The sequence below is a fragment of the Phyllostomus hastatus genome, unplaced genomic scaffold (assembly GCF_019186645.2).
Source record: "Phyllostomus hastatus isolate PE091 unplaced genomic scaffold, TTU_PhHast_1.1 phas_contig_477, whole genome shotgun sequence".
Lineage (NCBI taxonomy): Eukaryota > Metazoa > Chordata > Mammalia > Chiroptera > Phyllostomidae > Phyllostomus > Phyllostomus hastatus.
This window is the reverse complement of record NW_025333889.1, coordinates 188,893-213,816: the sequence shown is the minus strand read 5'-3', so window position 1 is coordinate 213,816 and position 24,924 is coordinate 188,893. Positions and strand designations below refer to the sequence as shown.

The window sequence follows — 24,924 nt, the reverse complement described above, 5'->3', positions numbered from 1 at the left end:
AGGCCGAGGCCGTGTTGTCCCCGACGCTGGGGTCCTAGCTGCACCCTCGCCTCGTCCTCCGTCCTGCAGAGACGGGGCCTCGGGCTCCTTCCGCTCGTCAGAAACCACGGCAGCCCTTTCTGCCGCGCCTCTGTCTTCCGCCCGTCGGCGGCCACGCTGCCTGAGGTCTGTTTCAGGTCTGGTCACAAACGCAGGAGGAAGAGAGAGAGAGAGAGAGCCGCCCCTTCTCCGTGTTTTCGGGAAGAGACTCTGGGAAGCCGCCCCCAGCAGAGGCGCGGACAGTCTGCACACACACGGAAACATCAAGATGCTCAGCCATAAAAATAAAGGCCTTTTATTTGGTTTCTCTATGCTGTTACAGGGGCACGGCCGACACCCTCGCGCCCGCGGGACCTGCGGCCACGCCCGCCCCTGCTGCTACGGCGTCTGTGCGGAGCTGAGGGTCACGCCACGACACACACGGCTGGGAGGAAGCTCGGCTCTGGGTCACGGGGTCACCTTCTTGTAGGTGATGTGAAGATGCTGAGTCATGGGCTGGGTAGTGGTTGCCATGGAGACCGTCTGTTCAAGTTTGCCTTCGGAATTCAGCCTGAATTTTCGGGTAATCTGAGCGGAACAAAACAAACACAAACAGCTTAGTTTCACCCTCTAAGGACCCAGCAAAGGCGTGAGGTCCGGCCACGGGCCCAGCGTCCCGGCTGAGGCCGCAGCGTGCATGTCACCTCAGCAGGGAGCCTGACGACAGACACGCGGCCCGCGGAGCTGCGGCTCGGGCCAAGACCCAGGGGCCGGGAGCCCCGCCTGCGCCTCTCCCCGCCCCCGGCTGTGCCCAGCAGACAGACAGACGGATGGACAGCGCCTCTGCGTGACTGTCCTTCCGTCTCCGGGTAGTCAGAGGCCGCCTCCTTCTTCCTGTAAACCACACGCTTATCGGGCAAGAGGGGGCCTTCCCACACCCCTCTACAGGTCAGGTCGCACGGGTTCTCGGGAGACCCCACAGCGGGGCCGGGGGCACCGCGATGGCCGCGGTGTGTGCTGAGGACGCCCGGGGCATCTGCGAAAGGCGCGAGGAAGCGCGCCAACAGCTGAGACAGCCCGGCCCGGCATTCCTTCCACACCCCAAAGCACTCTGGGGGTCCAGAGCACACGCACCAGGAGTGTCGCTTTGTAACCGGCCAGACCCCAGGGGAGAAGCAGCCCAAGTTCAGGCGGTTGACTACGGGGCCCCAGAGAGCCCCCCAGGCCGCAGGGACCGAGGTCCGGAGAGAAGGGTGCAGAGGGCAGACCTGGCGGGGCTCTGTCAGCTGCCGGGTCACGGCCCCGCCCGCACTGCCGCAGCCGCAGCCGCTCCTGGAGGCGCCGTGCGCACGCGCCCGTCTCCGCCCAGGGGTCCCAGGGCGCCTGCCCCCGGCCTTCAGCTCCTTCCTCTGGGCCCACGCCCGCCCGTGCACACCCAAGCCAGCCATCTCGCTCCAGAAGACGCAACCAGGCAGCAAGACGCAGGTGAGGACGACGGGGAGACGGCTGGGGAGAGGTCCCCGTGGCAGAGGCCCTGAGGCCTCGGCCCGAGTCCCAGGAAGGAGGCGGTGCTGGGAAGGGCGGGGCGGGGCTGCCCTGTGTCCACCACCCCGGGCGCCCGCTCAGGGCGTGGCCTCTGGAGGGCTGTCCCCTCGTCTCTGGGAGGACGGTCAGCTGGCTGCTCAAGTGGCTCGCTCGCCCTGGAACTTTCTCGTGCCATTCTCTTCGAACTGGAGTTACCTGGGCAAGCTCACAGCTGGGGCAGACGCACAGTGCACGGCTCAGGCTCAGCAGGCCTCCCTGTGTGCCCGTGGCCCCTGGTGCAGCCAGCAGCCCTGGGGGGTCGAGAGTGACTGTGGGCGTCTGGGGCTGCCAGAGACCCCCCCAGGGCCACAGGCCGGTCCTCATTCCAGTTAAGGGGCACTGGAAGCCCGAGCTGGCCTTGCCGACTGCGGGGCGGAGCTCGCTCCGGCTGCTGTGAGCCCACGCTATGCGGAGGGCCCACGGAGGGGCTGCACCCCTCAGGACGCACAGCTCCGAGCCTCTGCGGGCCCAGCAAGGCCATCCCCATCCCCCCAGCACCCGAGACCCAAGGGCCCGCCGTTCGAGGGCGAGGACTGGCACGGGTGACGTGCAGCTCATCTGCTTCAAGTGCGGCTCCAGTGGGTCCGTAACGGGGCTCTTCCGAGGTCCCAGGCGGAGCAATCAACCCAGTGTTTCACGACTGCGACGGGCAAGGAATGGGAGGCTGTGGCCGCGGGGACCTGGCCGTGGCCGGCAGAGCCGGTGTGGCCGGACGTGGCTGAGGAAGATGGGCAGCCCTCTGGTCTGCGGAGCCGGGAGTTAACGGGTGGCCCGAGGACCGTCCGGGCTGCAAGCCCTCAGCCCTCCGGCTCTCGCCCTGCACGCAGGACCCCAGGCTGGCTCTGCCGTGTGGTCAGATGGAGATGGTCCTCGTTTTTAAGACATTCCTGGTGGTCCCGACTGGTTCGAGTCAAGGGGACCGGGACCATTCAATGGGGAAGGCCAGTCTTTGCAACAAATGGAGCCGGGAAACCGGCAGATTCGCAGGCGGAGCGAAGCTGGACTCTGAGCTAACAAAGCGGTGACTGAAAATAGGTCAGAGACGTGAATGTAAAAGCTCTCGGGAGAAAACAGGGGACAAAAGCTCATGCCCCTGGACTTGGTGACATGTCCCTGGCTGTGATCCCAAACACAGAGCCAACAAAAGAAAAGACAGGCACGCTGGACTTCGTGACATCTCTAAACTGTGTGCGTCCGAAGGCACTGTCCACAGAGAAGGGGCAGCGGACAGAAGGAGGTAAAACATCTGCCAATCACAGAATTAATTCCAGAACACGGGAAAAACTCCTACAACTCAACAACCGCAAGCAGCCCCACTCAAACACGGGCCGAGGACCGGGGCGGACACTGCTCCACAGAGGACACGGGACTGGCCCCCACTCAGGACAAGGTGCGCCCCAGCACTGACCTCTGGGAAACATGAACCTCGTCCAGTGAGGCCGCCTCGCCTATCGGGCCGGCTGCCGTCCCCACCCCAGAAACTCCCAGGGCCCTCGGGGACCCTGCGCGCAGCCACAGGAATGGACAAGGGGGCGGCCGCTGCGGACACCGGGAGGGAGGGCCCCGGAACTGAACCAGAACTGCCCGACGGCCCAGCACTCCCGCTCCTGGACGCAGACCGGGGGGCGGAGACCGGGGTCTGGGACAGACACCCGCTCGCCCGCGCTCACAGCGGCATCGGAGACAACAGGGACAGCACGTGGGCTCCCAGTGTCCATGGATGGACGGACGGAGGGAGGGGCGGACGGAGTGGTGGTGCGGTCCCTCCACACGGGGGAGCCTGCCTCGGCCTCAGAGGAGAAGGAGGCCCCGACGCTGGAGGGCGTTCCGCTGGGCACCGCGAGCCGGACGTGCGCAGGCCCTGTGGGGCCCCGCGTCCGCGAGGGCCGGGAGCCGGGCGCCCACGCCGTGCTGGCGGGAACGCCTGCGTCAAGGGAAGGGACCTCGGTGCCTGTCGACATCTTTTAACGAACGTGAGTGCTTCTCAGCGTGCACGCTGTCCTGGCGCAGGGGCTGCAGTGCCCGCCCGTCTCGGTGCCGTCCCGGTTCCAGGCACGTGCTGCTCCCGGCGTCTGCCGCATGGGCACTGCACCAGCCCCCAGACCCAGCAACGCACCGGGAGGAACGTGCCCGGCGGAGGCGGGCAGGTGTGCACGGGCGGACGACACACACAGGGAAGGGTGCGTGTGACGGACACCGACACCGACAGGGCCCCGGTCAGGTGCGGGCAGGGAGCGAGGGAGGCCAGCCGGCTGTGCCAGGGACTGGCAGGGGCAGGCCCCCACGACAAGGGGGGCCGGGGACCGGCTGCGCCGAGGGCTCACCTGCTGCACGTGGGGCTCCTTGGCGAAGGAGATCCTGGCGATGGAGTGGGACGCGATGCGCAGCTCCTGCCCGTTCACCTCGCCCTCCTCCACCTCGACGATGCCTGCAACGGGGTCCGTCCGTCAGGCCACCTCGCTCTGACCCGGGCTCTCGGCGGCCCCGCCCCTGCGACCGCCTTTGCACCCTAGGGGCACCAGGGCTGGCCTCTGCAGCCATCAAGGCCACAAGGCCCCCCTGCCTGCAGTGACCCTCCTGGGCATCAAGAGGGAAAAGACACAAGCCCTCTTCCAGCTGGGGCAGGTGGCCCACAGGGGGTGGCCCTGCGGAGTCAGGGACGCTCTGACTCCAAGCCCCCGCCCCCACCCAGCAGGTCCCTGGGGTCTGAGCAGAGGCAGGAGTGGCCAGGGGAATGGATATCCCTCTGGTGCCCTCTGACTTCCAGCCCATCGACGCCCTGGGCAGCTCCACTCCAGACTGGGCTGGTCCTGACCATCCACCTGCTTCCAGGGAGTGAGACTGGGCCAGTGGGCGGGCCAAGGTCGACAGGTGGGTTCTGAGTAATTTCTACCTGACGAACCTGGGAAGCTACCTGCGGATGGGCTCCCCCTGGGGACAGAGCAGACCCCAGAGAGACCTGCTGGCGGGACCCTGCGCCTCCCCAGTCTGGCTCCCCCACAGGAAGCTCCTGCACGCAGCCAGGGTGGGGGCTGGGCGCTGCCGTCCCCAGGGGAACGCGGGCAAAGACTAGCCAGCACGCCCTCCCACAGGACCCTCCCACAGCACCCCCCCTCCGGGGGACCCCGCCTGCTGGCCCCACTGCCCCTGGCCTGCCGGCTCCCACCCTGAAAGGCACCCCAGGACCAGCAGGCAGGGGCCCTGGAGTGACCGAGAGTGTGTGGGCGAAGGCTGCCTCTTCAGGGGTACCTGTGTTCTGGGCGCTGACGAAGGCCACCTTGTTGGTGTCGGGCTCCAGCCGGATGAAGCCACACTCCCTGTGCATGGGCTTCCGTGTGTCGGGGTGGAAGGCGTTGAACCTGCACAGGAACTGGGGTGAGGGCAGGGTGCACGGACACGAGCGCGGGGACGCAGGGCCCCCCACTTCACGAGGCCCCACTAAGCGTAAGGGAACTCGCATCTTGTGCTCCTGGAAACACGGTGTTCAAACACCACCGTGAGACACTGGGGTGACCGTGTGCACAGGCTGCGGCCACCAGGTGCGCCGGGCTTCTCCCTGCACCTGGACACACTCCCCGGAACCCCCGCCACAAGCCACCCCGCCGGGCTCGCCTGTACCTGCAGGACAGCGGCGTGTCCCTTACAACTCAGGGCCCCTCCCGAGACCCTGCCAGCCCCTAGCCCCGACACCAGGCCTGCCCTCCCGTGAGCCGCCATCTGACCTCAGACCCCCCACTCACCCCCGAGGCAGGACACAGAACAGGCCCGCATCAGGACTCTGCTTCCAGTCAATCTGCCCACGCTGTGACGCAAGCTCATGGTGGGGGGAGGCAGCCGTGCCGACAGGCCCCCGACCCTGACAGGACCCCCAGCACTAGGAGCGGCCGTGGGAGTCCACCCCTAACCAGGTCACTCCTGACTGGCCAGCGCTGCTGGCCGCAGCCCAGGCCCTCTCTCTGCCATGACTCCCGGTGAGAAATGTGCTCAAGGCCATAACCTAACAGCACCACTGCATTTACCAGAATGTGTACTTCCCACTATATTCTAGTTTTTATGGCTAGTCACAGAATTCTCCACGGGTCGTGCCCTCTGTGTAAAGAGAACGCTTTGCAATGTGGGTTATTTTGCGTTATCCGGAACTGCCTCCTTCTGTGTCATGTGCAGAATGTTGCTTTGCCCTTATCCCTCCGGTAAAGAGTAACACCAAAGCCCTGGCCGGGCGGCTCGGTTGGCTGGAGCGTCATCCCAGACGCCAAAAGGTTGCGGGTTCGGTCCCCGGGGGGAGCGTGTGGGGGAGGCAACCAATCGATGTTTCTCCCTCACACAGACGATTCTCTCTCTCTTTTCCCCCTTCCCCGTTCTCTAAAATCAGTAAACGTGTCCTCAGGTGGGGATTAAGAAAATGGAGATGACAAAAAGGCGTGAGATAAAAAAAAAACGCCTTCACCCAAGGGTTTGCTCCCTGACTTCGGAGGGAGGGGGGAGAGAGTGTGCCCCGACGGGGACCAAGCCCGTGACAGCCTGGGGTGCGGGCCGGCGCTCGGGCTCCCCGGCCAGGGCAAGACGGTGTTTTTTAGAACAAGATCTTCTGAATCCTTCTGAAGTCGCTAGGCGTGACACAAACAGTCTGAGGTTAATTTAATGATATTCTTAACATGTAACTCGTACAGTGCAGATGGGGGAAGGAGAGAGTTTTCCTTTTTGTTTTATGTATTTCTTTATGGTTTTAACTAAAAACTGAGTGTTGCTTCTGGAATTAAAGATAAAAGCATTCTCCGCCCCCTACCCCGTGTCCTGCCCCTGAAGGCAGCACTGCTCTCCCACCGTGGGCAGGGGCGATGCCCACGCGGCCGCGGCCTCGCACGACTGTGGCTTTGCTGTCCAATGAGAGTCTGGGCACCACACTGCAGCCCCTGGGAGGCCCCAACTAGCTCGGGGCGGGCCTACGAGGAAGCCACGCCCTCTCCTTCTCAGGACTTTTCGGGTGAGGGAGGACGCTGGGCACAAGCACTTATTTCTGTGTTTGGGGGAAAAGGCCGCGGTCTTGCCAGCCCGGCACCGGTCCACACACGGGTGAGCTGGAGAGTCCCCTCCTGCCCCGCGCGTGTCCAGCCGTCCCGCCGGGCTCCGGCGGCGGAGGAGGGCGCCTCTGGGGCACACTCGCCCCCGCCGGCCCCCGGAGGCCCGCGCGCACTCACGAGAAGTTGAGCATGGGCTGGCCCACGTGGGAGATGTGCACCTCCTCCAGGTACTGGAAGGGCTGCAGCGTCGGGAAGGTCCCGGCGCCCGGCGGGTCTGACAGCCAGGTGCCCAGCATCCAGGACAGCGGCTCCACCACCGGGTTCATCTTGGGGGGCTCTGGGGAAAAACGGGAGAGACGGTCAGCTGGATCAGGGCCTCGGTGCGCAGCAGTGGACGGCGCCCCCCGGGGCGAGGACCCTCTGCTGCAGGGCCCCCGGTGTTTTCAGGAAAGCCAGAAATACTGATCTGGGGATAAACCATCCAAATTCCTGTAGACGTGTTCACACGAAAATGGCGGCCTGCAGGGCGAGTCACATGTACTCAGCCCTGGCGGTCGTGTCCAGGGGCTGGCCGCAGCCTGGGCCTCACAGCACAGGGGGCCTGGAGGGCCTGGTGAGGCTGGCGGGTCTCAGCGTGGCCCTGGGCGCTTGGGTCCTCCCCCACTCCCTCTCAGAGCCGGGAGCGAGAAGGCCGCTGCCGCCCCGCAAGTCCTCCGCGTCCCGGCCCCACGGCCGGCTCACAGCACGTCCCGAGGAGCCAGCTGCCCGCGGCCAGGCTTCTCAGCGAGCAGGCATCTGGGCTGTCCCCGGTGTGCAGCGACACAGGGGCACCTGTGTGTGGTGTGCAGGTGGGGGGCTGACCCACCTCGGCTTCAGTGCCTGCTGACAACTGGGCTTATGGGCGGGAGTCCAGGTGAAGTCTGACTGGGCTGACCCCGCCTCCAGGGGGCCCAGGACTCGCGGGAACTCCTGCACCAGCCACAGACGGACCCCAGGGTTCCACCCGCCTGTGCCTGCTAGAAGGGAAGAGGATGTGCACTCCCCCAACATGATGTCACAAGGCAGACAGAGGCACGGCAGCAGCACAGGCTGGAGCAGGGGCTCAGGGAGAGTTCAGAAGGGAAAGGCCCCAGCTGCTCCCGCAGGATGGACAGGACAGGCACAGGGGCTGCGGCAGAGTCAGGCTGGACAAACGCAGACCCCGGCCCAGACCAGACCCCGGGAGATCCAAGCCAGTGGCCCCGAGGCAGGCCCGGGCCGAGGCTTTCACACCGCAGGGTGCTGACGCAGGGTCTGGTGCGAGACCGCAGGGCCGGCCAGTGGCCTGTTTGACTAGTCACACCTGCCCCTTCTTTGTTCCGCGACAAGGGCACTGGCCAAGTCCGAGTGCAGGCCCGCCGAGCGGGCCCTGTGCTGCGGGGGTTAAGCAGAGGAGAGGAGGCCTGGAGGGGCCGAGGGTGTGCAAGCCCTAACCAGCCTTGTGGGGTGGGAGGCTGACCAGGCCTGGGGACGGGGCCCAGAGGACAGTCACCGGAACTGGCACACGGGGAGGGAGGCCCAGGGAGCACTGGGGGTTAGACTGATGGATGAGATGAGGGCGGGAGGAGGGTGGGGGGGGACGGGGGTCGGCGACATCAGGGTGAGAGTGTGGGCCACACATCCAAGGACGGACACTGCCCCAGGACGGGGGGGAACAAAGGTGGGTGGGTGTTTCCAGAAGAGCAGGTGGGGGCACTGCTGAGCGCCTGGCCTGCTGCGTCCGACAGACCTGTCTGGGGCCCCTCGGGCACGCACGTGCCTGTGAATCACCTCTGCCGCGGCCAGAACAGGTGTGCCAGGTGGTGTGGGGCCTGCAGGCGTCCAAGTTCCGCCTGTGCCCCTGGACAGTGTGGCCACGAGGGACCATCTGCTTCTGAGGCCACAGCGCTCACTGGGTGGACCCCACACACACCCAGCCGCGTTACACGAGAGAAACGAGGGAAGAAGTGGTGTTTACTGGGCAGCATGTTGTAAGTGACTGGGGAACCCCGAAACGACTCCCGTTGTAACAGCCCGAACAGACACTCTGAGCAGCAAGAGCGACGCCCGACTGGCCACGAAGGCCAGGAGCTGCTGCGTGCGGCTGGCCGAGGTCCACGGGCCACCCCTGCAGGGCCGGCGTCCGCCCCAGGGCCCGGCCGCTCGCTCTGAGAGGTGCTGCGTGCCTGGCTCCCGGGAGGGGGAGCCGTGCGGGACCGTCCTCTGGGGAGGCCACCAGGGCCGCAGCGAGCAGTCGGCAGCGGGCTCTACGCCCCTCGCCAGCCCAGCGGTGCCCCCGGCGGCTCCTGGGCCGGGCCTCTCCCCGGTCTCCCCGAGGCTCTGAGCAGGGGGAGGGCCCGCAGGTCAGTTCTGAAATGCAGGCGCCAGGGAGCCTGACGGGTCCGTTAAACAAACGCCCAAAGATCTGTGTAAGATCTGTGTAAACTATGCTTCACTGGAAAAACAAAAATAAAAATAAAATGAATTTGAAAGTCAACTAAATAGAAAGTACAACAACAAGGGGTCGAGCCTGTGTGCCACTTTCAGTCTCTTTGAGTAAACCTGACAGCTGTTCCATGCATACCTTCTGATTTCATTTTCCTTTTATTAAAATCTTAACCAAAATGCAAAAAAAGTTAAATTGCAGGAAACTCAAATTTTCATTTTCTGGCCCAAGACAGCGAAAGAAGGCTTACCCATCCCTAAATTGTCTAAACTCCGACACCTCCAAGGTTCTTCAAGGTTGTTTTCTGCCAACTGACGGGAAATGTTTGCACCTGGCTGCTGGAGTGCGGCAGGAAGTGCCTGCCAGGCCTGCAGGGTGCATTCTGGGAGCTGTAGTTCCCGCCAGAGACGACTCCTCCGCGAGAGAGACCAGGCAAGGGCGGACCTGGAGCAGCCTGGAGCAGCCGTGTCTCCCAGTGGGGAGGGGAGATCAGGTTGCACGTGCTGACAGCAGGTGGGGTGGAAAGGTCACGTGTCTCGCGTGGAGCACGGAGGGCACCTGCGCCCTAGGCGGCCTCCGCGGGCAGGGGTGAGGGGGTGAGGCGCTGCGGCTGCCACACAGCTCAGCTGCTTCTTCCCGAAGAGACGCTCTGGGAACAGGCCCCGACCCGCCCGTCTCCCGGGGCGCTGGCCGACCCCCCTCCTGGCTGCAGAAGTGGACGCTCAGGGGCAGCTCCGTCTCCTGGCAAACGCACCAGCGGACGGGCCCTGGACCCCAAGGACAGGAAGCACTCGCTGGGACCTGAAGACAGACTCCTTCCTGGCCCCCCACCCTCACATCGCTCGTGTCAGTGACAAGTGTCCCCAGCTCGGCACACTGGAAATGACGCTGACGGCACAGCCCCTCGGGGAGGGACAGCCGGCCACCGCCTCCCGCCTGGCGCTGGCCGCCCCAGGCGAAGAGGACACGAACTGGCGCCGGTGGTCGTCTGGGTCCCGCTGGCCCGGCACACGGGGAAGCTGCTCTCTCAGAGACACGAGGCTCCCGAGGTGCCGTGCGTCCCAGAGACAGCCGGCACCCGGGAGAGACGGCGGAGGACGGGGAGGGAGCAGGCGCAGAGGGAGGCCGGGCAAACTCTCTTTATTTTCGGGCGTCCTGGGTGATTACCTCGTTCACCCGAAAATGCAGCCTGGAAAACCATCAGAATCGAGTGGACCCGATGAGACGGTCAGTGGCTGAGGTCGACGGCAGTAACCCCATTAAACGTAACGGGGGGGGGGGCCTGACACGCGAAAGGGCTCACAACTCACAACTCCTGTCCTTGCAAGTGAGACCCCGAACAAACTGAAAGTCAACGACTCTTGGGCCCACCAGAAAAGCAGGGTCCCAGAGGTCCCCCTGAAACCTGGAGAGACATGCCAGCCCAGTCCTGGCCAGGACGCCCTCACCCGGAGCAGGAGCGACTGGACGCGAGACCTGTCCGGGGGGGCCCTGGAGGGTGCAGCCGGCGCGGCGCTGAGGCCGAGCACGAGCGAGGCTCCCGGGGGCCGCAGTCACGGGGCCGGGCTGCCACGGGTGTGCTCCCGGGAGCCTGCCCCCAGCCCCTCTATCCAGTCTTCTCGTCTCCCCGGGGGAGGGAAGAAGGGGAAGAAATCGTGCCAAGGTCACAGCCCAGGAGCACAGGCCAATGAGAGGCTGGCGCTCAATCCTAAGAGTACAGAGCGCTCCCACCCCCACACCAGGCACCAGGGTCCAGCCCGACACAGGTCACAGTGGAAAAGCCCCCAGGGGCAGAGTGTCCCCAGGGACAACAGGGAGACGGAGATACGGACATCAGAGGGTCTGCAGCCCCTGGCTCCTAAGCTACAGCTGCGGCCAGCTGCTGGCCGGGTCAGCGGGTCACCCCAAGCTGAAGGCCCACCGACTGGAGCATTCCTGCTACCGGGCACGCCAAGCCCCCGTTCCCCCAAAACCCCATGGGGCGCTGGAAGGCAGCAGAGATGGTCTCCAGAGCCAGCGCCAGCATGAGAACCCGGCTCAGACACAGCATGGATTTTGAAAGGACCAGAGCCGGAACTTGAAACAACTGTGGTCAATATGCTGGGGGCGCCGCTGGAAGGAGTGGGCGTCAGGCGAGGGCAGGTGAGTGGTGTGGAGGGACAGGAAGTTCTGCAAACGAACACACAGCCCCAGGGTGGGGGGGGGGCGCCTCTGTGGGTGGGGCCGAGGGCAGGCCCGCGAATCTGGAGATCTGCCCACAGAAAACCCGCCCCGGACCTGTGGAGAGAGAACGGAATAGAAGATGCCCAGGGACCGCTGAGAACTGCGGGGCAACTACAGAAGCGACGCAGACGCACGGCAGAGCAACGAGGAGGAGAAGGGAAGAAGTATGTGAGCAACGACAGCTGAGGATTTTTCAAAGTTGACGACGGACACTAAACCACAGATCTAGGAAGCTCCGAAAACACTAAGCACAGTAAACACCAACAAAGCTACGCTCAGGCATTCGCGTTCAAGCTGCAGAGACGATACGCAGAGGAAGGAGCACGAGGGCAGAGACTGGCCCACAGCGCGGACGCCCAGGCGTCGGAGCCACGCCCCCGACCACACACACCAGCAGGGGAGGGCAGAGCCCCTCCAGCGCAGCCGCCTGCGCGCGCAGCACTGAAGGCTCTCTCAGACCGAGCCCAGGGCGGCCGCTGCCAGCAGACGGGCCCTGCCAGAAACCCGGGGAGAGGCTCTTCAGGGGCAGGAGGACGCCACAGGTCAGAAGTGTGGATCCACGTGAAGGGCACTGGAGACGGAAAAGTGAAGGTAAAATAAAGTCTTTCCTTTTTCCTATTTGTAGCTGACCCAATAGATAGATGTTTGATCAAACTAACAACAGTAACGTGTGTGGCACGGAAATGAATGGCAGCAACTTTACGAAGGACAAGAGGGGGAACTGTGAGTGCTCTGTCACAAGGAGCTGTCACTGCCCACGGAGCAGCGCCACACTGTCTGAGAGTGGACGTAGGTGGCCCTGGCTGGTGTGGCTCAGTGGATCAAGTGCCAGCCTGAGAACCAAAGGGCCACTGGTTTGATTCCCGGTCAGGGCACAGGCCTGGGTTGTGGGCTGGGTCCCTAGTAGAGGTTGCACGAGAGGCAACCACACGTTGATGTTTCTCTCTATTTCTCCCTCCCTTCCCCTCTGTCTAAAAATAATAAAATCTTTAAAAAATAAAATATAAAGAAGAATAATACACTAAGAAAGGGAAGAGAATAAAATAGAATAAAATGCTCAATTAAAACCAGAGAAGGCGGAAAGAACAGGAAGAAAACCAAAGCAGAGAGAAAGCAGTTACAGACACGACAGACACCAACTCCACTGGAGCCGCCGGCACTTGCGAGTGGACGGTCCAGCACGCCAACGGAAGGACGGAGGCTGTCGGAGCGGATCAGAAAAAAGGACCCACCATCTTGTCGTCCGCAAGGAGCCCCTTCAGCCGTGAAGACGCCGGAGAACGTAAAGGTGCAGAGAAAACGTCATCCTGCGAACTTAAACCGACAGAGCAGCTGGCTGGCCTCAGATGCAGCAACTAGCAGGACGAGAAACGCAGGTGTCAATGCTCCGCGAAGACACACTGGTCCTTGAAATCTCTGTCCCTAACACGGCGCATCAAAACGTGGGAGACAAACCGACAGCACTCGAGGAGCAACGACCGACAAGTCCACTGTCGCAGGTGACGAGATCGGGCAGGCCCTACGGGCAGGGAAGCAGCAAGGACACAGCTGACCTCAAGGGCGCCGTCCGTCACTGGTATAACTGACGTCTGCAGGCACCGCGGTCGATTTTACGGGCACCCTGACTGGGCAGAGAGGCCAGTCCTCACTCCTGGGCGTGTGCCTGGGAGGGCGTGTGCCTGGGGGTCACCATCAGACCGGGGGAAGCGCAGACAGCAGGGGCTCCCCTCTGAGTGGGCGGGCACCGAGGAGAGCCTGCTCTCTGTCTGGACATCGGGTGCCTGGCTCTGCGGCCTGTGGACTCCGATCAGGACGCACCGCCCTCCAACCCTCAGGCCTTCGGGAAGGGGCTGAACGCGCCCACCAGCTCTCCCACTCGCCGTCCACAGTCACAGGGGCCAGTTCCCCAGACGAAGCTCTGCTCCTGCGTAAGCCTCTCTCCACGCACAGACGCATCCCACTGGCTGTCTCTCTGGGGGACCTACCAGCTGCTCCACGCCCGCGACTGCACGGCACACATTCCCCCCCGGCCCGAGTTCTGGGCCCTAACACCCACCGGCACCATTTAGTAGACTGGAAACCGCATGAGGCATGCTCTCAGGCCACAGTGGAGTCAAGCCAGAAATACACAACAGCAAGAGAGCTGAAAAATTACTCAAGTATTTGGAGATTCAACACAACAGCCCTAAGGAACAGGTGAGTCAAGGAGAAAGTCCCAAAAGAAATAAAAAAAGCTTCTAAAATTAATAATCTAAGTTTTTACCTTAGGGAAGGAGAGAAAGAAGAATAAGTTGAAAACAAGCAGAATAAAAAAATCAGAGTAGAAACCAATGAAACTGAAGACAGGAAATTGGAGAAAATCAATAAAATCAAAGGCTGGTTTTGGGGGGGAAAGATCAATAAAATTGATAAAGCCTAGTAGCCTAGTTAAGTAAAAAAAAAGGAAAAACACTAGTCACCAATGTGACAGATGAAAGAGGGTCACCACGCCCACCCACCGGCGGGCGGAGGGCAAACCAGGGACACCGAGCAACTGCAGGCCCCAGACTGACGGACTCAGGCAAGAGCCGGCTGCGGCTGCGTCCTTCAAGGACCCGCAGCGCCAGACTCCCCGGGAGGAAGAGATAAGCCGAGAGGCCTGCCTCCGCTGCGGGGAGAGGTGGGGAGGGCTGGAAACCAGGTCTGGGGAGGACCGCCTCCGGCTCAGAGTGGGCCGTCCGGACAGGCTGGGAGACGAGGCCCGAGTTTGTTCAGGGGCCTGAGGCAACACCTAGTTCTCTACAGTCCCTTCTCGAAGGTGGACGCAGGGAGAACGTGCCCCAACTCATGCGTATGAGGCCAGCATTACCCCAGGACCCAGGCCAGACAAAGACAATGCAAGAAAAGAGAACTGTGTACACACACACTTCTCCTGAACAGAGGTGCGAAAACCCCTAATGAGCGTTAGTGAGTTGAATCCAGCAACATATAAAAGGGAATTAGTAATAAATATCCCATGACCTAGTGGGTTTATTCCAGTACACAAGGCTGCTTTGGCACTCTGCAATCCACTAATCTGATCCTCACATCCGCAGGCTACAGGAGAAAATTCACATGACCACCTCAACAGATGCAGAAAAAGTTTTTAACACCCCTTTATGGTAAAAAGTCTTAATAAATTAGGAAAGAAGGGGAACTTCCTCAACTTGATAAAGAACATTTGTGTGAAAACACGAAGGTGAACACCACACTTAACGGTGAGAAACGCAAAGCCTCCCTCCTGAGGTCAGGAACACGAGAAAGCTCGTCAAAAGTACACAGGTTCCGACTGGAAAAAACACCTGTCACCAAAAAGGTACAAAACCCCTTAAACATAGAAAAAAAAATCTATGTGACCTAGGAGTTGGCAATGAGATTTTAGATTCAACACCAAAAGCACAATCCATGTAAGAACACATTGGTAGGTTGGACTTTACTGAAACGGAAATCGTCTGTTCCTGCCCCGGCTGGTGTGGTTCCGAGGGTCCGGGCATCGTCCCGTGAGCCGAAGGGCTGCCGGCTCCGTGCCCGGTCAGGGCGCGGGCCTGGGCTGCAGGCCGGGCTCCCCCCAGCCGGGGGCCGGCAGAGGCCGAGGAGACCGGCGATGCTTCTCTCGCACACCCCCGTCTCTCTCCCTCTTTCCCTGCCTCCCCCGCCCCCAATAGAAAAAAGTCTGCTCTGAAAAGACCGTCAGAGAGTCAGAAGACAAGCTGCGGACTCCGAGTCAAGGGTCTAGCACGCCCGCCGCCCTCCTCTCCTTCCCGCCTCCTCCTCGGCCTCGCGTGTGACGCCTTCTCCTCCAGCCCCGGGCTGGGAGGTTTCACGTTCCTGAAATCTCCTGTTTCATTTCACACAATTTCATCCGTTTAATTTGCAAGATAGACTGTGTCATCATTATTACATAATGAATTTAGAAAAAGAACTTGAATCCAAAATACACGAAGAAGTAAAAGTCAACAATAATAAACAACCTAATTAAAAAACAGGCCAAATATCTTCAAAGAGACGAACGAACTTGACAACCCTTGAGCCTAACGGGCTGAGGGGAAAAAGAGGAGACTCGAGAGACTGAAAACAGAGATGGGAGCGGGGACACCGCCATTCCCACGGACACGGGAAGTGTCCGAGAGAACCACGAGCACCAAAAACTGGACGGCAGACGCGGCGGACGGATTCCTGCACACACGGGACCCGCCAAGACCCAACCACAGACGAACAGGTCCGACGAGACCTGCAACTGGTGAAAATCGGTAACGGAAAAATCTCCCCCCAAAGAAAAGACCCAACATCTGAAGAAGAATGCCAGTCCTCCTCGAACCGCTCCAGCAAGGACAGAAAGAGGACCCCCCCCCCCGCCCCCCGAACTCGCCCCAGAGGCTCGCACAGACACTGCCGGAAAACAAGCTGCGGACCGACACCCGCTGCAAACACAGAGGCAAAAACACTCAGGGAAACACGGGTAGCTGGACTCGGCGGGGCACTAGAGGGACCGCACGCCACGGCCACGTGGGCTGCCCGTTCAGCACGCACGTGGATACGTACGGACGCAGCCGGCCGTGCCCACGAAACGATAGGGAGCCCCGGTCATCCCCACTGATGCAGAGAAAGCACCTGGCAAAGTTCAGTGCCTTCGCGACAGCAGCGTCCACAACACAGGGACGAGGAAACAGCCCGAACACAGTGAAAGCCCCGGGGGAAAAACCCACAGCGGGCGTCACCTTGACCGTGAGACGGAAAGCTTCTCCTCCAAGTCGGGGAACAGGACGAGGACGCCCGCTCTCGCCACTTCCACTCGATGCGGTGCCGGAGTTCTGGCCAGAGCCATTGCACAGGAGACAGGAATAAAAAGCGTCCACATCGGAACGAAGAAAAACCACCTCTGTTTGCAGATGGTATGATCTCACGTGAGAAAACCCCAGTTCTCCAAAAAAGAGTTCTGTCCGAGCCAGTAAATGCAGCCAGCAGAAAGAGCAGGACTCAAACTCAACACACAAACCAGCTGCGCTTCCGCAAACCGGTGTGAAGAGGGGTCACAAAGTGTCCCACTTACGGCACCGTCTAAAAGCAGGATTACTTCGGAACCAACCTCACCAAGAAGCCACAGACCTGCACGAGGGGAGCGGCAGAGCCCTCAGGGAGAAACGGAAGACCTGGAGCGCAGAGCCCAGAGGCAAGGCCTCGCACACACGGTCGGACGACGGCCGCCAAGGCTTCCCAGACCGTCGCTGCGGAAGGTCCGAGACCGTCGCTGGGGAAGGACAGTCTTTCCAACCGACGGTGCTGGGCAACCAGGAGACTCGCGGCCCAGGAATGACGGGGGGCCTCACCTGACACCACAAAACAAAGATGAACTCCAAATGGACCACAGACCTAAATGTAAGACCTAAAAAACCCCCCAGACAAAAACATAGGACACAGGACAAAAGCTTCCTAACACTGGACTTGGCAATGATTTCTTGAATGGGACACCAAAGGCACAGGCGGCAAAAGAAAAAACAGACAAACCAGACTTCAGGAAAAACCTAAGGAAGCTTTACATCAAAAGGCACTATCCACAGAGTAAAAAGACAACCCACAGAATGGCAGAAAATATTAGCAAATCATATTTTTATAAAAGAATGATACCCAGAATATACTGAGAACTCCTAAAACTAAGAAGCAAAACCCAAACAACCTGATTCAAAAATGGGCAAAAGGCATGAAACAGACATTTCCCCCAAAAGATACATCGATAGCCAACAAGCAAGGCTCCCCAGAACTGATCATCAGGGAACCCCACATCAAAACCATGGCAACCACAGCGAGGCGGCACCTCCCACTGGGGGGGGGAGGGGGGGCAAGGCGAGGTGTGAAGAACAGAGGAAACCTGGCAGGGGGAGGGGGAGGTCTCTGAACTGCTCACTGGGTTTTCTGGAGATCTGGAATTTTCCTCAGAAAAGTGAATTGAAGAGTGATCGATGGAAAATAGGGAGTGCGCGGAAACACGGACGAAACAAGAATGTCCAGCGGTGGCGGATGCCGAAGCTTGAGGGTGGGACACGAAGGGACTGCGGCCCTTTCTGTTTGAGTGCAAGACTCTCCACAGCCAAGTCTCTAGAACCCCAGGTTCATTCAAGAGTCCCCGGGCCCCGCTGCTGTGGCTCAGCTGGACGGAGCGTCGACCCCGAACCAAAGGCGGTGGGTTTGACGCCCGGGCACAGGGTGCAGGTCCAGGCCCTGGGTGGGGTGTGCAGGAGAAGGCGGCCGGTCGAGGCTTCTCTCCCCACACCAGCGTGTGTCTACGTCTCCCTCTCCTCTCCCCTCTCTCACACAGCACAGAAGAAAAGTCCTTGGGTGAGGACAAAAAAGTTATATGTATAAAACAAGAAAAACAACCAGGCTTTTTGGAAGCAAGCATGAAATCATTAACCGGAGGAAAGGGCTGGCGCACGTGACAGGGGTGAGCGCCCCCCCTGCGGGCAGCCAGGTGGGCGGCAGCAGGCGGGAGGGGACACAGGGACAATGGACAGGGAGCAGGCTCCCCCTCACTGGTTCAGAAGTGCCAGCGTGCCCCGGCACCACTGCCCCAGGCTCTAAACGCCACGACCCGCAGAGCTGGGGCAGACTGAGGGCAGGTCGCCACGCCCCACGAGAAGGGCAGTCAGCACCAGCTTCCGGGAGGGCGGCTGGGACCAACCCCTGGCCCCCAGAACCCACGGCCCGCTGGCCCGGCTGCTGTGCCCGAAAACGAAGGGCCTGGCCTCGGATGACGGAGCAAACACATCACAGCCCCCCGACACGGGACCCGTGCACGAAGACCAGAAGGCCCCCTCGCCGACAGCGACGCCCCAACGGCACTGTGGGCCGCCAGGAGAGCGGGTGCCGGAGGAGGACAGAGGAAGACAGCAGGCAGGGGCCACAGATCCGGTGGGAGCCCAGGGCCAGCCGTGGGGACCCTGCCGGGCACCCCCTCTCCCTCAGCCCCAGGCTGCCCTGCCCTTCCCAGGCCCAGCCCAGCACTGCCCAGGGTCCCAGCCCACTCCTGCTTGGCGCCCCCCTCCACCACCCCCAGCACAGACACCTGCCCGCTTGTTTCCACCTTGCAGACGCAGTTCTCCACGGCAGCCACCCTCCCCCGGGCGGCCCTCCACTTCCGTGACTCCCTTTCACGGCCAAGCCTCTTAACACGCCTCCTCCCTGCCCCCCTTCAGCTCTGCTCCCATCCCTCCAGGGAGACTACGGTCACCAGTGACCCCGTGTGGCGGAGTCCCGTCACCCGACAGCCATTCTGCTCAAAGCCGTGTCCCGCCCAAGCAAGCACGCCCGCGGCCTGAACACCACCTTCCCCCAGGCTCCCACGCCTCGGAGCACCCTCCTGTCTGGAAACCACCCCCGCCAGCCTGTGCCCCACGCTCCCCCCTTTCTCGTCTCCTCTCCGGATCCTCTCGGGTTGCACATCTGCAAACACGGCCTGCTCCGGGCTGGGCGCTGGCCCCCGCCCCAGCTGCACGGTTTCTCCGGGTGACCTCACGCAGCCCCATGGCCTTGGGCCCCTCCGACCACTGCACCGCAGCAGGTGTGCGCACGGAACTCTAAGGGGTGGGCGCTGGCTCCCTGCATCAGCACCTAAGGAGGGTCACATCCTCAGTTCCTCTGGAAATGTTTCTGTCATATGAGTTCCAAAACAGCCATCGAGTATCTCCCCGAAAAGGGAAAAACATGGATCGAGTGAGCAGTGGTGAATAAAATAAGCAATAAAACGTACGCTGACAACTGATGACGGTCGTGTGGAGGGGACGCTGAGAATGTGGCACCCAGACCACAGCAGGGCTGGCCCCGGCAACCCAAGCGGAGAGGGCGGGCGGGGCGGGCACAGCACTTGCTGGGAGACGGGCTCGGCCGAGGGGCCCACCAGCGGAAAGACGCCCACTGAAGAGCCGGGAAGGGAGCGAGAGGGCTCACCAAACCGAAAACTGAGATACACCGTCAGGCCCAGCTCCGTACCTACCAACAACGACTGTAGACAGGCCAGCCACTACAAACAGACGAAGGCTCTCAGGCTGCGTGAAAACCTAACTGCACAATAAAGGGACGCAAAAAGACTGGAAATGAGATTAAGCAGTACGACTTCAAATGGGACACGAGGGTTTTCTGTGTGGGTACCTGTCAGGGACACACACCTCCAGCAGCATGGCCTTGGGTGAAAAAGCAACACTGGGCAGAGAAGGAAGCAGACCTGTTGACTTCTGCTCAAACCACAATGAGACAAAAAACAAAAACAAAACAAAACACCCCACTGGATTAAACCACAGAGAAATCTCCAAAGATTCTAAAAAGCAGCTCTCTGTAAGATTAAGAGTCCACATGACTGGAACTTAAAGCAATAAAATTTTTAAATAGTTACAAATAAACTAGCTCCCCTCCCCCGATCTACCCACTTGAAACACTGTCAACTCCCCTCGCGCTGATCTGGGCTGAGGGCATCGAGGCTGCGGCGGCTAGGCAGGACCTGGGAGCGAGCGGCGGCAGGAGCAGCACCAGGCCGACCCACGCCCGGGGGCTCGGGGACAGAGGAGGGGCTGCGCCTCAGCCCCCGGCGTCAGGAAACAGACACGCACACCAGTGAGCTACGCTTCCCTGCCCAGGAGCCAGAACCACCGCAAAATGAAACCGAAGACAAGCGGAGAGGAGTGAGGGGTAAATGAGGCAGAAAGAACAACGCAGACCTGACCCACGGAGTGGAAGTTTGGATGGCTGTCTGGAAAGACCTGCAATAGTGACTAGCTTTGGGACCCCTGACCAAGAGGAACAGAAAAAGTGACCAAAAGTACATCAAGAAACTACAAAAAACAGCTTAAAAGGGACAGGAGAGGCCAGTGGGTCACTCTGGCCTGGACATCAGTGGAGCTCACCTGCGGCGGCTCCGCCCTGAGGGTGCGTCTGGAGACGCACAGGACGGCTCGGGGCTGAGCTGTGGCCCTGGGCGGCCTGCCGTGCGAGAGCCTCTCCCCCCCAAAGTGTCAGTCACATCCCCAAAGACAAGCTGATGCAGACTGAATGCATGTCGTGGCCGAGAAACGTCTTTCACCTGTTCACCTGTCTGTAACAGGCAAACGCTGCTCTCCTCGCCGCGGCCCGGTGGCTCAGCTGGCGGGAGCACCGTCCCAGAACCGAAAGGCTGTGGCTCTGATACCCAGTTCAGGCGTGTATAGGAGGCAACCAATCAATGTTTCTCTCATGTCAATTTTTCTCTCTCTCCCTTCCGCTCTCTCTAAAAGCAATGAAAAAACGTCCTTGGTTGAGGATTAAAAGAAGAAAAAACCCCATTCTCAATACCTAGAAACCAACTATCATAAGTGTTAGACAGTAAAAGGGGGGAAAGCAGGAAAAAAAGCCAATAAACACATGAAAATATCCCCAACCTGTTTGTATAGGCACGAAGACATGCGGGATACAGCAGAGAAAACCACAAGATCACACACCAAATTTCAGCATCAAGAGGCATAAAAGTTGGGAGCGGGGGAGGAGGGAATTTTCACCTGTATGTTTCTGTAGTGCTTTAACTTTTACAGAGTGTATTCTACTTGACGCGATGTTTAAAGTCTTGTGATTTCTAATGTTCAAAGTGACTCAACTCCAAGGGTATTTGCGAAAGCAGGAGTTGAAAGACTGTCCCCGTGACTCTGGGTCTCCCAACAGTTTTCTGTCTGACTTCCCACGCAGACCCTCACCCACCTGGAGTCCAGGCTGGGAGGCACGCAGCGGATGCTGACCCTACCCCGTCCAAGGCGAAAACTAAGTACCGGGGGCCCATCACTGAGCAGCTGACCCCACAGAAAGAGGCCCCCTGGCTGCTGGGGTCACCTGTCTGACCTGGGCCCTGCCTACAGGGTCCAGTTGCTTCCAGAGCCCCCGCAGAGCAAGACCCCTCGGGAACGGGCAGTGGGAGCCCGGGGCAGGTACTGACCGCGGCCGGGGGCCGGCAGGCCGCTGGGGCGCGGCGCACTCCCTCTCTGCAGCTCGTCCAGCTTCTCCTGCAGCTTGCGCACCTGGCTGTCCGAGCGGCTGACGCGCTGTCGCAGGCTCCGGAGCTCTCCGTTCTTCTTCTCCACCTGCTCCCGCAGGCAGCACGCCCGGCTGCGGTTCTGCCGCGCCGAGAAGCAGTAAGAGTGCAGTGAGTCGATGAGCTTGCAGGCCCCGGACGCCGACAGGATGACCTCGTTGATGGACATGGGGCTGGCGTCGCTGTGCTCGCTCTGCACGGCCTCCGCAGCCGGCTTCGGGGTGACGTCTGTTGGGGGCGCGGAGGGGCTCTGGGAGGGTTTCTGGGGCGTCGCCGTCAGAGACGAACTCGGGGGGCTCTGGGCCAAGCCCTTGTCGGGCCCCAGGCTGGTCCCGCTGCAGCCAGGCTCCATGTCCCTCTTCGGCCTCTTCCGGTCCACGGGCTCCCGGGGCACGGGCGGCCTCTCGCGCGTGTGCCTGGAGGAGAAACTGTACGAGTGAAGCGAGCCGATGAACTTGCAGGCCCCGGACCCCGGGGGGGAGAAGTCATCCATGGAAACGCCACTTCTGTCCGCCAGGCCCTCATCGGGGGTGGTGCCGCGCTCGCCGCCAGCGCCGCATGGCGGCCCACTTGCTTCTGCCCGGCTGCCCGGCGCTGTTGTGGCCAGAGCGTGGCCTGGAGGTCCCTGCGTGGCCAGCCGTGCCCGCTCCGGACCGGCGGCTGCGCCCTGCGGGGCGGCCCGCTTCGACGGGCGGGACTCTGACTTGGCCGTCGGGCTCTCACCCAGGGACGACGGGGAACCCGCCGCTGCCTGCCCACTGGCGTCTCCCGCGTGTCCCCTCAGGCCCCCCGAGGCCTTCCTGGCGTCCTTTCTCCGGCTGCGGCCATGGCCCCCCGACCCCCTCTTCTTCTCAGTCAGGTGGAAGATGGAGGGCACGGCTGTGGGCTTGAGCAGGCGGTGCTGATCCTCCAGCCTCTTGGAGAAACTGTCTTTGGTGAAGTGTTCGCTGCAGAGGAAAGAATACTTAGTGGGCGTCCAGTTATCCCTCTGAACAGCTTTTAACCACTGGATCAGACGCTTTGAGTCCTTCAGGGGAAACCTGCAGGACAACAGACGAGGCAATTAGAAAGAAAGAATCGCGTGTCCCCCCCTAAAACGATCAACTGTAAAACCAAGACAAGTGTTTTTGTAAACACCCAAACCTGCATCAACTTTACCCATTTAAGAATCTGGTACGCACTGCAGGAATGCAGTGTGTTGCAAGCTACCGCCAGAGCGGGAAGGTGGAAGACCTGCTGTTTGCTCTGGAGGAGCTTCCAGCCGCAGGGCAGACAGGAATGGAGGTAGGCATCTCCCTCCAGAGTGCTCAGAGAGGTGCGGGGCGGCGTCTAGACAGCAGGAAAAGCTCCAGGAAGCCCCAGGAGCAGTTCCTAGAAGGTCGCAGCCAAGACACCCTGCAGGCATGCCCGAGATGAACGACTCTGGGTGCTGAAGGTGAGACGGCTGGCCTCCCTGTTGAGAAGCCAGACCAGGTGTCGGCCATCAGAGGCGGGAGCCAGCGGTCCCCAGAGCACCCCAGAAGCTCTGTGTGGCCCTAGCAGTGACTCACGCAACGGGAGGATGGGAGACCAGTTCTCAGGGGGGCAGTTTTGGGCTCCTATTACATTCCCAGTCCCAAGAAGACACTGAGTAAGACACTTCCTAATCCCTTCTCATTTAGGCAAGACCTGCACTGAGAAAACCCTGACCACACTGGGCTCCATGGGGCCATTTGCTCCCTCCAAGGTCAGCCGAGGTTGGCAACACACCTGAGGGCCGTGGACCAGGACCTGGGGCAGAACCTCACGGTTCAGGAAGTCCTCCTGGACGCGACCTTCTAAACTTCCTGAAGGCGCTCAGTTCCCACAGCTTTGCCCCCACACCAGGTTAGACAGTTATGAATGCCAACAGCAGCCTCCTCTGCAGGGCTGCGCCTCATTTTCGAAACAGAAACAAAACGTGAAGGACCAGAGGCTCTGAAGGAAACTGGGAGGAAGGCACAGGGCTGCTTCAAAACAATCTAGCATTACTGTGGATAGAGAGTAACAACGGAAGACTGCGTGCACCGCAGCAAACTCTTAGTTAAGACCGTAAGTAACGCTGTTCCTCGGGTCCTTCAAAACGAAACACTAACACTCTTCAGTTCACTCTGGCGGGGCTTCCTGCGCCTGTGCGGGCTCCAGAGGCCTCTGGACGGGCCGGCGGACGGAGACCCTCGGCAGGGCCAAGCGCCCCACAGCCTCGAGGGGGAGCCGGCCAGGAAGCGCCGCCGCTGCAGAGCAGGAGGCGGTCGGGGCCCTGCAGGTACTCGCCTCACCGGCGGGACACAGCTACCTTTTCGTCCCCGCACCGGGGACCCTTCCAGAAACAGCGCGCCTGCGGCGCGTGTTAACCCACAAGGTATAAGACGCGTTTGCTTCGCCACATTCCCGAAGGCAAAGATCAAAGCAGCCTGCTCCGCGATCAAACCGGCAGATAAGCCACAGCCACCGCAGAGGACAACTGACCCAAGAAAGAGGTTTCCGGAATACACCGCTTCTGGAAACCGGCGGCGCCACCCCGAATCAATGGAGTGCGGCGGCCGCGGAGTAGGGGCGAGGGAGGTGAGGCCACGGGGTGGTCGCCAGGTGGCTGGGGAATGGCCTCCGGTCGGCCGCGGGGTGGCGGCCAAGGGGCCGAAGGGTGCGCGAAGGATGGGTGCCGCTGGCTTCGGGGTGGAACCCGGCGGGCGCTGGTGGCCGTGCGGTGGCCGCGAAGTGAGCACCGCCGGCCGCGGTGACCGAGGCGTCTGGCCCAGAGACGGCGGCCCCGGCCAAGGTCACACAGCGCCCAGCGCTGACTCACTCGTAAGACCGGCCCCGAGGCCCGGCGCGGAAAGTGCCCCCTTGGGCCGGGCCGCGCGGCCTCAGTTTCCCCGGCGCGGGGCCGGGCCGGGCGGGGGCGTGGCCGGGCCGAGCAGGCGGAGGGCTGGGCCCGGTTACCTGTGGAAGGAGACGGCACGCTTCTCGCCTTTGCCCTGCCGATTGGAGCAGTTCGCGGCCGCGCAGCAGATCACCATCTCGGGCCTCGGGCCGCCGCGCCGCCACCAGGCTCCGGCCCTTGCCTCGTCGCGCCGAGCCCGGAGCGGGACCGCCCCGAGGGGAGGCGCGCGGCGACACGGCTGCGGGACGTGGGAGCCGGCCCCTGCGGCGCCGTACGGCAAGATGGCGGCGCCCACCTCTCCGCCGCCCGCGGGCCGCCGTCGGCCTCCGGCGCGCCCGTGGTTGCAGGCACCCGGCGGGGCGCTGCCCGCCGCGAGTGGCGTCGCGGGTGGGCAGGGGCCCCCGGGCAGGCCGCTCTGTACGGAGACATGGCGCGCTGATCCCGTCCGTACGGCAAGATGGCCGCGCCGGCGGGTCCGGGATCCGGGCGGCCTGACGCGTTCGCTCCAAGGCTTCGCTGAACGCCTTCGCCTGCTTTCGCCGCTCCGGCGGGTCGCTGCTGGGGTTTTCGTGATGCGCGCCGGAGGCCGCTGGGGTGCGGACAGCGCGAGTCCGATCCTTCTTGTCCGGCCCCGCCGTACGTCAAAATGGCG

General features: G+C 61.7%; 1 protein-coding gene across 2 annotated transcripts; it reads right to left on the bottom strand.

Moving 5' to 3' along the window:
- Positions 1-311: 311 nt before the first annotated feature.
- Positions 312-24,702, bottom strand: THAP4 (THAP domain containing 4). 2 transcript variants are annotated; one of them, XM_045845694.1, is made up of 6 exons: positions 24,332-24,702; positions 21,275-22,410; positions 6,801-6,960; positions 4,852-4,961; positions 3,927-4,030; positions 312-606 (listed from the first exon to the last, which is right to left on the bottom strand). In XM_045845694.1, the coding sequence occupies exons 1-6, from the start codon at positions 24,406-24,408 to the stop codon at positions 487-489; spliced, it is 1,707 nt and encodes a 568-aa protein (XP_045701650.1). In that variant the 5' UTR covers positions 24,409-24,702; the 3' UTR covers positions 312-486. The 2 variants fall into 2 exon arrangements, with proteins under 2 accessions (XP_045701650.1, XP_045701651.1); XM_045845695.1 differs by lacking the exons at positions 21,275-22,410; positions 24,332-24,702 and adding an exon at positions 9,338-9,492.
- Between the last annotated feature and the right edge of the window lie 222 nt (positions 24,703-24,924).

What these genes read in the sequence shown, in the direction of transcription:
- THAP4 (XM_045845694.1), bottom strand. Translation starts at nt 24,408, where the DNA reads ATGGTGATCTGCTGCGCGGCCGCGAACTGCTCCAATCGGCAGGGCAAA. An exon ending in CCTGCCGGCCCCCGGCCGCG is followed by an intron (nt 6,961 to 21,274) that starts GTCAGTACCTGC and finishes GTTTTTCCCCAG; the next exon opens with AGCCCCCCAAGATGAACCCG. An exon ending in CGTCAGCGCCCAGAACACAG is followed by an intron (nt 4,031 to 4,851) that starts GTACCCCTGAAG and finishes ACCCCGTTGCAG; the next exon opens with GCATCGTCGAGGTGGAGGAG.